The sequence below is a fragment of the Phasianus colchicus genome, chromosome 2 (genome assembly GCF_987193195.1).
Source record: "Phasianus colchicus chromosome 2, bPhaCol1.hap1.1, whole genome shotgun sequence".
NCBI classification, from domain to species: domain Eukaryota; kingdom Metazoa; phylum Chordata; class Aves; order Galliformes; family Phasianidae; genus Phasianus; species Phasianus colchicus.
Window position 1 is genome coordinate 92,700,309 of NC_143437.1, and position 14,355 is coordinate 92,714,663.

The 14,355-nt window shown below is 33.3% G+C and overlaps 1 protein-coding gene across 2 annotated transcripts in view; it reads right to left on the minus strand.

The window, feature by feature from the left end:
- Positions 1–4,034: 4,034 nt before the first annotated feature.
- PXDN (peroxidasin) overlaps positions 4,035–14,355 on the minus strand; it is a 77,713-nt gene continuing 67,392 nt past the window's right edge. For both annotated transcript variants that reach the window (XM_090136334.1, XM_031610776.2), the window contains 4 exons: positions 11,122–11,242; positions 8,781–8,913; positions 7,517–7,630; positions 4,035–6,942 (listed from right to left, as the gene is read on the minus strand). In XM_090136334.1, the coding sequence (XP_089992460.1) occupies positions 6,820–6,942; positions 7,517–7,630; positions 8,781–8,913; positions 11,122–11,242 (491 nt within the window). In that variant the 3' untranslated portion in view covers positions 4,035–6,819. The remainder of the gene's footprint in view (positions 6,943–7,516; positions 7,631–8,780; positions 8,914–11,121; positions 11,243–14,355) is intronic.

Consider the following 14,355-nt stretch of genomic DNA (forward strand, 5'->3'; position numbering starts at 1 on the left):
AATGTGAGAAACAGCTCATGAATTCCTTATAATGTGCAGTGCAGATGCTAGATGTGACTGCAGTGGCTTCTCCTGGCTTTAAAAGTCTGTTGATCTAAAACAAGAGGAGCTATATCATCCTCATCGTTCTCAATGTGCAAAGTTCTTGATTGCAAACAAGTGAGGCAGCATGTTTTCTGAGTACATCTAACATTCCAATGGAAAATACTAGCAGCTTGAGAGGTACGATCTGGACTAACATTAGCATTCCACCAGAAAAAAAAGAAAAATAAAAGAATAAAAAATGACAGCTTCAAAATCCACATCAGGATTTGCCTGTACCAGAAACAATCTGTCGTGGTGTGACCTCATGGCAGCTATTGTTACTGCTTGAATTGATTGCTAATATAAAAGAAAATTCAAACAATCCATGGCAATCCTTAAATACCCTTAAGTTGAAAGAATAGCCTGGCAACAAATGAGGCTGTATGCCACAATGTCAAGCCAGTTCAGCTGAAAGAAAATGTTTATTCCTCTCTGACAGTGTCTCCAGTCTGTGGTACTGCATTCAAGAAGGCATGTTCTACAAAGCATAATTTTTAAAAAAAAAAAAAAAAAAAAAAAGTAATGATGATAATAATAAAACTTGTTCTTTTCTTTGACAGCATATGAAGCTGTGAGTGAAAGCACAGTCTGCATAACTGAATTTCAGCGAGAGTAAAAGAAAACCCTTGAGATAAACAGCTGGAGTATTCCTTTAGTAGCTGAAATTGTTCCCCATATTATGAAAGCTATCACACCTCCCACTGGTAGGAAAGAGAGAGCCCTATACTCAGTATTTCAAGAGTTCCTCATTACTGTGAAATCCAAACCACAGAAATTCATAATGGACTATGTTGAATTTGGTGCCTAGACACACAAAAAGGACAAAAACACCAGTATACTCCTTTGTCTAAAGTTTATGACTGGCTGATGGTAAATCCTGCTCCAGAGCATCCAGACTTCTAACCAAGCCCTTGTTCACTAGATAAGACCTACCATTCTGAGCAGCTGAGCTGATGATTTGCACAATAAAGCTTTTGGCTTGTATTCTTGAGTTCTTCTTTAAGTCCTTTAGTTACAAATGTATGCAGGGAAAAAAAAGAGAATGTGGTCTTCAAAGAAAGAGAGGCAATGCCATGGTATGGAGCTGGAGTCCCAAAGTCTAGTGTGGGACTCTAGAACTTGGTCAAGTAAGTGGTCAAATTGATTCTAAGTGCCTGGGGATTCTCTACTGTAATCTAGCACAGGTGCAGCTTTGATGCATTTTATAGCCTGAAAACAAAAAGAGTAGTCAAAAAGAGTACTAGTGTTTTTTTTTTGTTTTTTTTTTTCCTCCCTACAGTTTTCTCCTTAGAATAAAATAATTCCTTTTCCTTTCTCAGAACTATTTCTGAATACTTTTTGCTCTCTCTGGGTACTTTTTTTGTCATGCTAATCTCTATGAGAGGAGACAAAAAGCACTTACTGTGCTCATCCTAGGAATGGCTGAGAGCCAGCTTAACAGCAGACAACATCTCATAAAGATATCGGTAGGTAACGTGATTTACTTTGGCAAAGCAATTGCATTTTTAAAGCGTGTAACCTGTGGGATTGTAAAATTGCATTACTGCAGGAGGCATCAGCTCTTACTGGATGGACAATTAGGTTTATTCCTTTATCACAGGAATTTCTGTTATGTTTCATCTCTGAGTGTAAACAGAGATATTCAGTTCAGAGCTTTTAAGCTAAATACAGCTGTCAGGATTCCTTTGTAACTTGCATATATCTGATCTGTACTCAGCTGTGTACTACCAGGCTGGAAGGCTAAAGCAGAATGAAAGGACACTGTGGGCAGGTAGCAAATATATTGGGCAGGAAAAAAAATGGAAAACTATACTGGAGGCGCAGAGGTTTCCTTGATATGGTACAGCAGGCTAAGTGTGAAAAAAAATGTGAATAATAGGAATTATTGAATGAAACTAAGCTGTCAAGATAATTGCAAAAGAACAGCCTGATATCACTGGGAGTTCTGATTTGAAATACGGTATTAACAGACAAAAATTCTGCCTTTAGACAACTCAGTAGAACCTCCTGCTTAGGTAAGTCATAATGCATAATTGATTACAACATTATTACTAAATAGTAATTTATATAACTCTAATAACTTTTAGTTTCCCATTAGTTGTGCTAAGGATAAAGTTTGTTTCCACTGGGAGTCTAAAAACTGTATTCAGAGATCACAGAATCATAGAATGGCCTGAGTTGAAAAGGACATAATGATCATCCAGTTTCAACCCCCCTGCTATGTGCAGTCACCAATCATTAGACCAGGCTGCCCAGAGGTATATGTACATGGTCATACTGCTATTTCTATATTCCATCTAACAAGCTTTTTATCACATATCAGATCTCATTGTACACAATAAACATGATAGTAGTGAATTCAGAAACATATGTACAGCTGAAGCCCATATGGTAGATGTAATAAACCATCAAAAGGCAGTGAAGTCTTTCTTCTTAATTTTATGTTTATATTTTATTTATGAATATTATATAAATATATTATTTAATATTATATTTATATGGTAATTTTATAGTTGTATTACCCTGTATATGTACTATATTTATTCCATTTACAGAAAACTACAACAGAAGAATGAGTATGCTTGGATACAACTACTCAAGCATGCCAGTTTTCTATACCTCATTTTAATCTCCAACACAAAACTGTCAAACAATCCCAATATGTATAAACTCTCTCTCTGAAGATTAGTGATTTGGCAAATGCCACAGGAAAAAAAATATAAAACTAGTATGGAATTAAAAAAACAAGGACAAGGATTTTAGATCATATAATGACATGCACAATGGCAGCACAATATTATTTTATAAAACAAAGTTACAGTGTACAGGAGGTCATTCCCTGTAAAGACAACTTTAAGTATACTATGGCCAAATGATTCTTAGCTGTAATCAACTAAGAAGAATAAAGTGAATTTACTTAGAGTATGGCAAGTATATCCGAATCTTTCTCAAAATATATCAGTAGCAGACCAAGAATTTTGTTGTAATTAACTTAGTTTCTGTTTCTTTGGCTTTTGTTTTGTTTTTAATAATCAACAAATCTTCTGGCAATTAACTTTAGAACCTGGAATTTATCTTGTTTATACAAAGCTCTATTTTAAAATCCCAGATGACATAGCCACAAAAGAGTTGTTGGAATTTCTATATTTGAGAACTATTATGTTACGCTCAGAAATTGACTGTGCCTGATAAAAGAAGCATGCATTACTTATGTAAGGTATTAGAAAAATGAGGAAAAAATAATCTGATTGCTGTAATTTTTTTTCAAGGATAGAAACTGAATACTACTTGCCAACATTCTGGAAGAGCAGAACTCTGGAAAACACGCAAACGAATTGATTGCAGTTCTGCCTTATGTAATATTCAAACTATAGTGCAGCATAGTCTTAGAATCATAGAATATCCTGAGTTGGAATGGACCCACAAGGATCAAGTCCAGCTCCTGGCTTCACACAGGACCACTCAAAATTCAAAGTCTAATGTCTGGGAGTCTTGTCTAAACACTCTTTGAACTTCAGCAGCCTACGGCCATGGGCAGCCTATTTCATGCCCACCACTCTCTGGTGAAGAACATTTTTGTAATACCCAACCTGACCCTTTCCTGATGCAGCTCCATGGCAATCCAATAGAATTCTTAAATGTATATCTGGGAGTCTTTAAGTTCTCCTATTTCACCATGAGGCTACTATATTAACTGCAGTGATACCATATTGTAAAATCCAAGGAACCAACCCCGCACCCCAGAGATCCTCACCAAAGGATGAGAGTAACTGCTCCTGATTTCAGTGGTAACTACCATCCTGCGATGGATTAACAAGACAAGGAGAATCTCTTGCACAGGAGATCCCTTTCAGAGCTGCACCAAGCATGTGTGGTTTGTGACTGCCCTTACCTTCTCAGCACCCTAATCTCATTTAGTCGCTGCTTTCACTGAATTACCACCAGGGAGGTAACTTGGAAATGTGGCCCATTTTATTTTAACTGAAAAGCATTCATTATACAGTGCAAACAGTTCTTTGGTAAATTTACTGATTAAAATAAAAACAACGAAAACTTTGTTTAGGTAATATTAAAAAAGAAAATAAATACATAAAATTTGCAACATAGTACAGCAATATTCTCACAGTGGATACTGAGGAAATGGTCATCTAGGCATTGGCCATTGTTTCAGAAACATTAAAAATCAATGCTGATTCTGCAGAAACAGCAATAAAACTTAATTAATACAATCCATGACTGATTACACTTTAAAATGTGGATAAAGACCTGTTTTTCCTGAATAGTTTATCATTAGACGGATAGTTGAAAATAACTCAATATTACACTTAAACATATCCAGACTCCTAAATCCATTTTATATAGCATATGAATAAAGAGTGAACAATGGAAAAAAAAAACCCTCCCTCTTTATTCTGGAGGCTGAAGAAAACAAACTATCAGATATATGGTACTATTTTATATTGTATAAATGGAAACTCTCTTTTCCTATAAGCAGAAACTTAGAGAAGGTTTATTTAATATAAAACTGGAATAAAAGAAAGTAACCAGCTGAATGTATTACTGATTTGGACAACTGTTTAGACAGATAAATTATATTTGGTTCAGCTCTGCAATCGTTCCTCTTTAAGGAATTCCTGCTATAGGTCAATGGAGTTCCATCCAAGTTGAACTTACAGGATGAGACACGTGGTTTGGACTTTCAACAAAATACCAGAGTATCAAAGAAATACAAGAATGACAGCCTCTAGAAACCACATGATACTCAAACATGCTCACCACACACAATTTCTATAAGTATTAAAATAGAAAATTACATAAATCAAAATACTGTATATAAAATCAATTAAAATATTCTCAAAAATATAAATTGCAGTTCCATGTGTACCCTCTACCACACATCGTTGACACACCACTCACATGTACATATTGCTCTTAATATAGTTGAAACATGTTTCTGTAGCAAGCTTCAAAGATACACCAGAGTTTGAGAGTGTGTCATGGTATCTGATTATCAAACTAAAAATTATTAATGCTAGTAATCACAGAAATTATGTGCCAAAATATTATAGTGGAACCCATATTGATGTGTTAGGTTAATTATTACACAGTTATTTGATTTACCATGCAGTAATTAAGAATTCAGTTTTTTTGTATAATCTGAAACGTTAGGATGAAAGTGTTTAATTTTGTGCAGTTTTTTGATTCCCAAATGTCTAAATTTGAGCAACAAATTCAGAAGTCAGTGAAATGCATAACTAAAGAAGAATTCAATTCTAAAATATTAATCAGTTAGAGAGAGAATGAATTCTGAATAAACAAGCAAACAAACAAACAAACAAAAAACCTGTAAAATGAGGTATGATAGTTGTTCTTCACTGAATATAATATATAACTCCTGGTCAAAAATATGCAATTTGTATTCTAAAAAGTACATGACTTTGAAATGCTAGTGTAGACATATACTCTATAATGTTAAACATTTATTAAATGGGAAATAAAGTCCATTGGCAGACAATTTTAACATGAATAATAAAAATATTGAGGTAAAAATATATATGCATTAGATGAAATTGGAAAGAAAAAAAAAACCCTAAAAAAATCAAATACCTTGTCAGAAAAAGTAGTCAATCCACAATTAATCACGATGCTTGATTTTGATTGTTCTTTTTTTCAACAAACAGTGCCACAATATAATCAGGAACGTATTTCTATTGACAATATGCGCAGTGACTCAGTAGGTATCTTTGTATACAAATTGGCATGTGACATGATTTCACATTCTCATAACAGGGCCATGTGTTCAGGTGAACCAATCCAAGATCAAAAGAAGCATGCTTAAAAACTGAAGTGGATGGTCATGTTACAATGATTTAAAAGAAGTGAAACAAACAAACAAAAAAGTTGCCAAGCAATTACATATATTTTGACAAAAAATGATTATGTTCATGTTAAGATGAAACGCTACTCTGTCATGTATGTTTTGCTAAAATGAGGAACACTGTCAATTACTCCTGTAATATACATTCAATTGCTTTCTCTATCTTCCAATTACATTTATTCATATTTCCCTCATTTTCCAATTAATTTTAGCCTTTTTGCAAATTTTGCAAATACCAATTAATTTTGCTCCTTGAATTAACAAGAGGATGTTGAAAGGTGAACTTCGGTTTTCTTTACTTCCTTGATAGTCCATGCACAGAAGTGATTCAACAGCATTTCCATGCATAGGTGTGTTGCAGAAATGGGCCCTCTACAGCACTGATGGGTACAGTGAGTGACCTTTTGTTTTCCCATCATTTATGAAGTAATAACAAAGAGCTAAATTTCAAGTCAGACTGGGACTGAAAATGGAGAGTAAACTGTCAATATTGCTAATCACAGATTGGAAAGAAAAGAGCTCATTTTAAGAGCAAGTCTTAAGCCCAGTCATTTTTGATACCTAAACTGCCTGACAGTGTTCTTTTTAAAGTAGCACCAGTTTGAATTTGTCTAACCTGAGAAGTTTAACACACAATTAAGTTTGACCTGTTTGCTAGTTTCCCTTTCATTAATTTTGCATTGTGATTACCTTCATGGGCAGAAAATACGACGATATATTATGTTATACTCTTACAGCACCATTAGAATGTTGTAAATCTTGATTTCTTGCTGTTTTAAGCCTGTTACCTGTTTTTGCCATCAGCAGGCATTGATATGAGTTGAAGAGTATGCACCCTAAAATCTATAAAAGAAGACTTATGGCTTCTTTTTATTAATACTTTCTTTGACACAGACTGGACAGCACTCTCCTTTAGCCTTCATAGGGGCTTCACAGTCAAGGGGCGGGCATGACTCCACAAAACAGGTAATCTGACCAACCTGCATCAGGAAAAAAGAAACAAAGCCAGACCATATTCAGCTACACTTTCCAGGCAAGAAATATTGTTTTCACATTATTGAAGAAACTGTTCACATTCATTCTCTCTAAGATTTCAGTTGTTACAATTAACTTTGTCTAGTTTGTTTCATTACTGAAATTGATATTGAGAAGGCTCTTTCTATATTAACTTCCTTAATGCTGCAGTATAACATTTTATTTAATGATCAGGCACGAAACTGGGATGGTAAGTACCCACATATTTCTTTGAATGTATTTTTTAAAATTCTGCCGTGATAAAAGAAAAAGAAAACAGCAATAAGCTATACGAGCTTTTGATTTTCAATGATTTTAATAGAATTTTTCAAAAGGTCTCTCATTTTGCAGTTAATTATCAGGGGTAGAGAAATGGAAACAGAATCACATTTTGCACAAAATAATTGAAGATCAATTTAAAAAAAATAAATAAATTAGAAACCATTACCCAGTAATTACCAGTCAAAAAACTGGAGATGCTGACTTAGAAGTGGAACCTAAATATATTTTCTATCACAGAATGGATTTCCAAGTACTTACTTTGCATTCACACACAGTACATGGGTCCCTTTTCCAGGTTTCATTGCTGGAATATGATTTACCCTTTTCATCAGTGCAATCAGTTTTACTGAGGCGTGATTCAAGTTTTTTTATCTGAAAATATTTAAAAAGTCAATAACTGAATAAAAGGGAAGTTTTTATATGCATAACATATTCTCTCTTTTCTCTTATGCTATGCAGTTCATGATAAATACTTGTTGGGGTTTACTTCTGGCTAATTAGTTTTTAGAATGCTTAAAAAATTGGAAATATGTAATGCATATTGACAGCCATTCAAAAACTAAAAATCAAATAATAAAGGATACATTTTTCCTACAATTGGAATATACATCTTATAGAGATAAACAAACTATTCCTAACGTTTACATGGAAAGACAAATACAAACTTTCCAAAATGTTTGAGTAAAAAAGAGGTAAAAAACAAACAAACCAACATAAAAACCTCTCAATTAAATATATTAATTTGAATTTAGACTACTTTATTAATTACTTCCTTAATTATGAAAAAAACATTTTATATCATTAGTGTATCTTGCTGGATGCGTGTCTCTTGGGAACAGTAATTAGAAATGCACCAGCTTTTGACAATTTTTACATCCAAAAAAGACAGTAACATAACAAACTCTTAGCTTGGACTACCATAGTATTACCATAGTCAGATTAGCAGCATGAGTAAGTGCAAGTGATTAAATTATACCACTAAACATGGAACAAAAATACAGTGTAAATAAATGTATGATGCTATTTATAGATTACACAGAAAAGTTACTCTAGAGGAATTTTCTAGGCAAAATCTTTGGTTTATTTTGGATTAATCTGCCCTACATAGTAAATATTTTTGAAACTGAATTTCATTATCACTAAGTTTTTCTGAATAATGTCACATTGTAAAAGTCTTCTTAAAGTAATCCTGCTTTTTACTTAGATTCTATATATTTAGATAAGAAAGATTTTTTTTTTTTTTTAAACTCCACAGACAAATTTTTAGAGAAATTTTTAGAGAAAGATTGTAGATTGAAAAGTTAAGAAGATCTAATTTTATAATATTTCAATATGATTTCAAAAGAACATAGAAATAAAGAATAATAACACACCATGTTCTGTGTTGTTTTTTGTTTGAGATACTATGTGGTGGTTTTTTGCTGCAGTGGATGTCTAAATATTAAAAACATAAGAGGAGTGATGTTAGGAGAACATTATAAATTAAAACTGCAATTAGAAACTATCCATTATAGGATCTTACCTGGCTTCTGAGGCTTGAAATAGTTTTTTGCATTTCCAAAACAAATTCTTTGAAGTCATTCACTATGGGCATATTTGCATTTTCATCAGATGGTGAGGTGGCATTACGAAAATATTTACTCTGTTTCACAGAACTGCAAGAAATGAATGCCATGTCAGGACATTTATCTAGCTTTTATTTAGCTAGATGTTTCAGAACACTTAGCAAAAATGTAAAAGACCAAGAAGTGTGGGTAGATGGCTATATGAACCACAACAGTACACCAGACTGGTACAGAAGACAGCCTCAGGTCAGATGAGTTATAGATTACTGCTGTCACTAGTGACAGTGAATTCATTTCACTGAGAATAATAATGTATGTATTTTATGCAGAGAGAAACACAAAGTTTTCATCAGTGACAGTGTAGAGTATCACCTTAAACTGATTGGGAAAAGAATCAAGGAAACTCTTGAGTCTAAATATGAAAGCCAATAGATCTAAAAAAAAAAAAAAGCCTTAAAAACTGTAATTGAAAACATGATATTTATCTTTCACATTCAGATTCATAGCTTTTTCTTCTAAAGAATCGTTAGCAAACAATCTATTTAAAGAAATTTCTTTAAGAACGAAGAAGCTTCATAAACAAATGAGAATAAATGCTTTTATATATATTCTTCTGTCCAATTTAATTTACACTTGAGGTCAGTGCTATTTATCATACACAGTATCTGGAATCTTTGTCTATTGCCTTTTCCAGTTGATACCCGGTAAGAGTCACACAACACTAAACTGTGTTAATAAACTCCCTCTGGTGATGGAAAAATTGTAAATAATTATTAAAGGAATTGTCAGTAATATACAAGACCTTGTTTGGCAAGACTTAAAAAGTAATATATTCAAAACTAAGAGAACACAAATTCTTATTTCAGTAATATCTTTCAATCCATACAAGCCTTCCTATTCTGTTACCATGTCTTCTTCAGAGCTAAGGACTACACAGAAAATGGATAGGAAAAGTACTCTCTTCAGTACTATGATTCACAATTTATAATCTTTCTGTATAAATTAAAACAGTATTTATTGGCAAGTGTTCAAGCTATGTAGTTTCCCATACTTTTTAATCCAAATTAAAGAAAAAGAAATCAGAACAACATAGTATGCCAAAATTCAAGTAAACCAGCTGTTATTTTGTAAGTAAATATTTAATCTTCCCCTCCTGCTTGTTATAGAAAATGAGAAGGAAAAAAAAAAGAGAGACAAATATCTTTTCACCATTTAAATTAATTTAAATGTAATTTAAATAAAACAATGAGCACAGGAATTGATAGGAATGATAGAAGAATCTTGTTGCTGGCCCTATTTACACTCTAAACAAAGTATTGTAAATTTACTATGTAATATATGTAATATATGTACATAAATATTGTAGTCCTAATTAGTACTTGACTACTGCAGATCTTTGAGTTTCATCTCTGAAAAAGCGAAACTTTTAACGAGAACAAGATGCTTCTCAGATACATGTTTATCTGTCTTTGCTTTCCTTTCCTTGAGTGGGTAGACTCTGGAAAAATGTGATCCAATGTTCTTTTAAATCAAGCAGATAATTTTATTTGCTAAAAGAACACACACTATATGGAAAAAGCAAAAGATGTTTAGTCAAGGAAGAGAGAGAGAGTGAAGGAATTTAAGTTATATTCTTTATAAAATATCACACACACAAAAAAAAAGTTTGAGCAGAATTCATTTCCTTGCACTAATTCATAGATTCCCTGGAAACTATAGGAATACCTGAAGATTATTTCTTACTGACCTTCAGACCTACTTCCTTGCTGAAGTACTTTGATGATTATGAGGTTAGAAACAACACTATCTCTCTGTAAAACCTCTGACCTCCTGTGCCCTGCTATGAGGTACTGGAAACAATCTCTACCATCACCACATATTTTTTTTTTTGTGTTACCAGCACTCAGCTCCTTCCTATTTCTACAGGACAACCTGGAAGCTCTGAGGAGAAAAGGAAGTCATTTAGTTTGGTTCCTGCAGGCACAGCAGGGCTGTGGGATTCCAAATCCCCCAAAATGCCCTTTAATATTGACTTATTTTTCTGAAAAGCACAAGAAGAACAGAAGTACTATACTGTATCACACACAAAGGGTCTTACACAAATTTGAGTGTGAAAAGAAGTTATTTACTGTTACGGCTATGCGGAAGTGTCAGAATGAAATGTATCAGTGACAAACTTGAGAAAACAGAGACTGGAAAAAAGGTTATATGCACTTAACAAAGGAATCCTTCAGTTTCATTCTATTTTTGAAAACAATTGCTTTTTCATATATCTTAAAAAAAAAAAAAAAATCTCACCTTACTGTTTTGGACATTTTCATTTTCTTCAAGGGCTTGTCCTCCTGAAAGCTGTAATCAAGAGAACGTCTTCCCCGAAAGTGATACGAAAATGCATTAAACTGTCCTCTAGTTCTACAGTCTGAAATTAGATAAGAAATTACACATTACAAACTACACTATCTGCAGTTATAATATTAATATATTTTTACAGTATCTTCTGAATCATATATACTGAGCCATGTGGAATCAGCTTGTATGCAACTGAAAACCTCTGAAGGATAGAGTACTTAAGTCAGCTGGATGCAGAGAATTTGATTATTTACAGGCCTTTTTTATTGTTATTGTATGAAATAAAAAAGTAAATAATATTTTTCCACAAATATATCATTACTGCTTTAAATAATATCTTCATATCCAAAATTTCCACTCTTTTGGCTTTTAGCTGTTTTCTTGTTGGAATGAAGTAGTTACATATGGTGGAAATAGTAACAGAAACATCACAGAAACAGTGATGTTTCCTCATCTATTCTGAATTTGTTATTTTTGGCATTTGAAAGAGAATATTTAATTAAATCCTGGAGAACATTTGCGGACTCCTTGTTGGTCAAACAGTCTCATGTTTGGGCATAGGGCTTTCTAAAGGGATTTGGAAGTATCACCAGTCACTCAGACACTAACACATTTTCCATGGTATAGTAGAAGTGTCAAGCCTGAGAACAATTGTAGAAAAAAAAAATCTTCTCATAAGATCCAGAGAGGATGACTTCACAGGATGAAGTATGTATTTCCAGTTTACATTACTTAGCCTTCCAAAAATTGTGAATGTTTGGAAAGAGTCCCATAAAGAAAAACAAAAACAAAACAAAACAGGAACAGCACTTTGGAGAGAATTAGAAAATGAAGTTTTCTTATTTCTGTTCGCAGAGGTTTTAAAAACAAACAGTTGTCATGGGTCAGGCTGCTGAACAAACCAAAAGCATGTTCAGCTCTTAGAAGTAGAGAGTCTGCTAAGAAACCAGAAGGCAAAAGCTGAAAAATGGGATTCATGGATATATTATCACAATTAAGTCTGGTATTAGCAGAATGAATTGTGACAGCAACTGAACAGAAGTTATTTTCCCTGATGTCTCTCTTAACTTGCACCACAACAACTCTATTCAAACGGGTAGTACCATTTTAGAAAATATTTGTTTTGAATTTTGCAGTACCTAGAACAAATACCTAAAGCATTAACACAAATTATTGCACAAGTTTCAAGTTAAGAGTCAAAGAAAAGAAAAAAAAAAAGACAAAACAAAAAACAATGCTCACCTAAGCAACCTGAGAAACAAAGCAACCTGAGAAACAAATGTAATGCTTTCACTCTCTGTAAACTGAGGAAATAATACATTGGTTGTTCTGCGATTATACAATTAGTATCTTGGATTATTTTTATTTGTATTGGACTTTTACTTAAGTAAGACTATTATTATTTTCCTATTACAAAAGAAGAAAAAGTTTATCCATGGTTTAATATCAATTAAGATAGAGAAAAATAACAGACAAAATAATCAGCCTGATTAATTCAAGTAATAAATTTAATGAATAATGAATGACTAATTTAATCTTAAAATATAAGTCTATGATCTTATTAATTTTCAATTTGAAAGGAGTATTTGTAGATTATTCTCGAACAGTTTGCCACTCAATTTTCCTCCCTTTTTCTTCCTTGCATCTTGTCTCCTCCTTCAGTACATTTATTCCCTTTTTCCTATAATTACAGCAGCACCCAAGAACTAGATGATATCTACTGCCAACGTATTGTTCATTTTCTTGTGTGTTCCACAGTCCTCTTCCTGCTCACTCAGAAACTAAGCTCTTTCAGATGGGAACAGATTGTTGTGTCTGTAAGATGCTAGGCATGAAGACATAGTTGATCACCCTTAAGTACTTCTGTATTTAGTATGGGCAGAAAAGGGGTCTCATACTGAAGGGTGACTGAACAAAAATCTAGTTCTTGTCAGAGGAAACTTTTTCTTAAAGCAATCTTTTACTTGAAGTTTTCCTGCATCCCAAGGAAACGTTACTCTCTCTTGAAAGCAATTTTTGAAAGGATTCTACTCTTTTTCCTTTCTTTACTAACTGCTGAAGTCATCTTCTGTACTATAGAGTTTTCTGCAGCACAATGGCCCATTGTGTTTTTTCAATCACATGCTGGTGCTTCGAATCAAAGCACCAAAATCCTGGGAAGGTTTTTATAAGCTTAGACTGATAAATATAAGAACAATATGTTAGTGGCAGCTTCAAGTACCCAGACTTGACATTTCTGTAGTTTTTAAAGGTGCCAGCTTTTCAAAGGAACGACTCTATTTCCTAGTTCCAGTTTCAGGTATAAGGGAGAAGATTATCAGTGCTGAGAAGTGCAGAACAGAATGTACCAGCTTTCAGAAAGCCCCAACCAAGATATTTGTATATATACCTGTACATACATGTGTTTGTATCTGTACAACTGTTACATCTGTGACTGCATTTATATAAAGAAGATGCATGAAAAAATATCTTAAAAATACTATCACATGAGAAAAATCAAGCTGAACTTCTGCTTTCCTTCCCATTCCACCTCAAATTTCTCTGAATTAGCTTTATCTATTTGATAATCTATTCATTTTCTGTAAAAGAAGCTGAATGTTTTAAATCAACCAAATACACTTTTTCTCTACAGATAACATTTTCTTCCAGAAGCTGGTTGTTGTCATATTGCAAATGTCAAGATAATTCATCAGTATTCGATAGCTATATACATATCTTCAGAAAGTGCCCTGCTTCCCAAAAAGTTTTAAAACGGGACCTATAACAAAAACTGAATGGGAAAAAGAGAAGACATTTAGAAGTATTAAGCCATCTTAATTCTTAGCAAATCACATTTCAAGATCTGAGTCAAGAAGAATTCATCTGACAATAGATTAAAAACAACTTGAAAGATCAAGGAAATGTGAAGAAAAAGGATGTGTAATGCAACTACTGCTTCTATTTGATTATACTTCAATTCTCTGAGATTTAAAGTAGTGTCGTTACTAAAAGCATTTGTATAAACCTAAGAACTCCCAGTCATGCCACTGGCACTAGTAAAAAGGATGGAGAAACCCAGGAAATGGTCAAAATGGAGTTATATCAGGCTAGTGGCTCTAGTGGCTCTCTTTTAGGGCCAGTGGCCAGTTCTCTTCAATATTTTCATAAATGACATGGATGTAGGACTAAGAAGTGTTTTGAGCA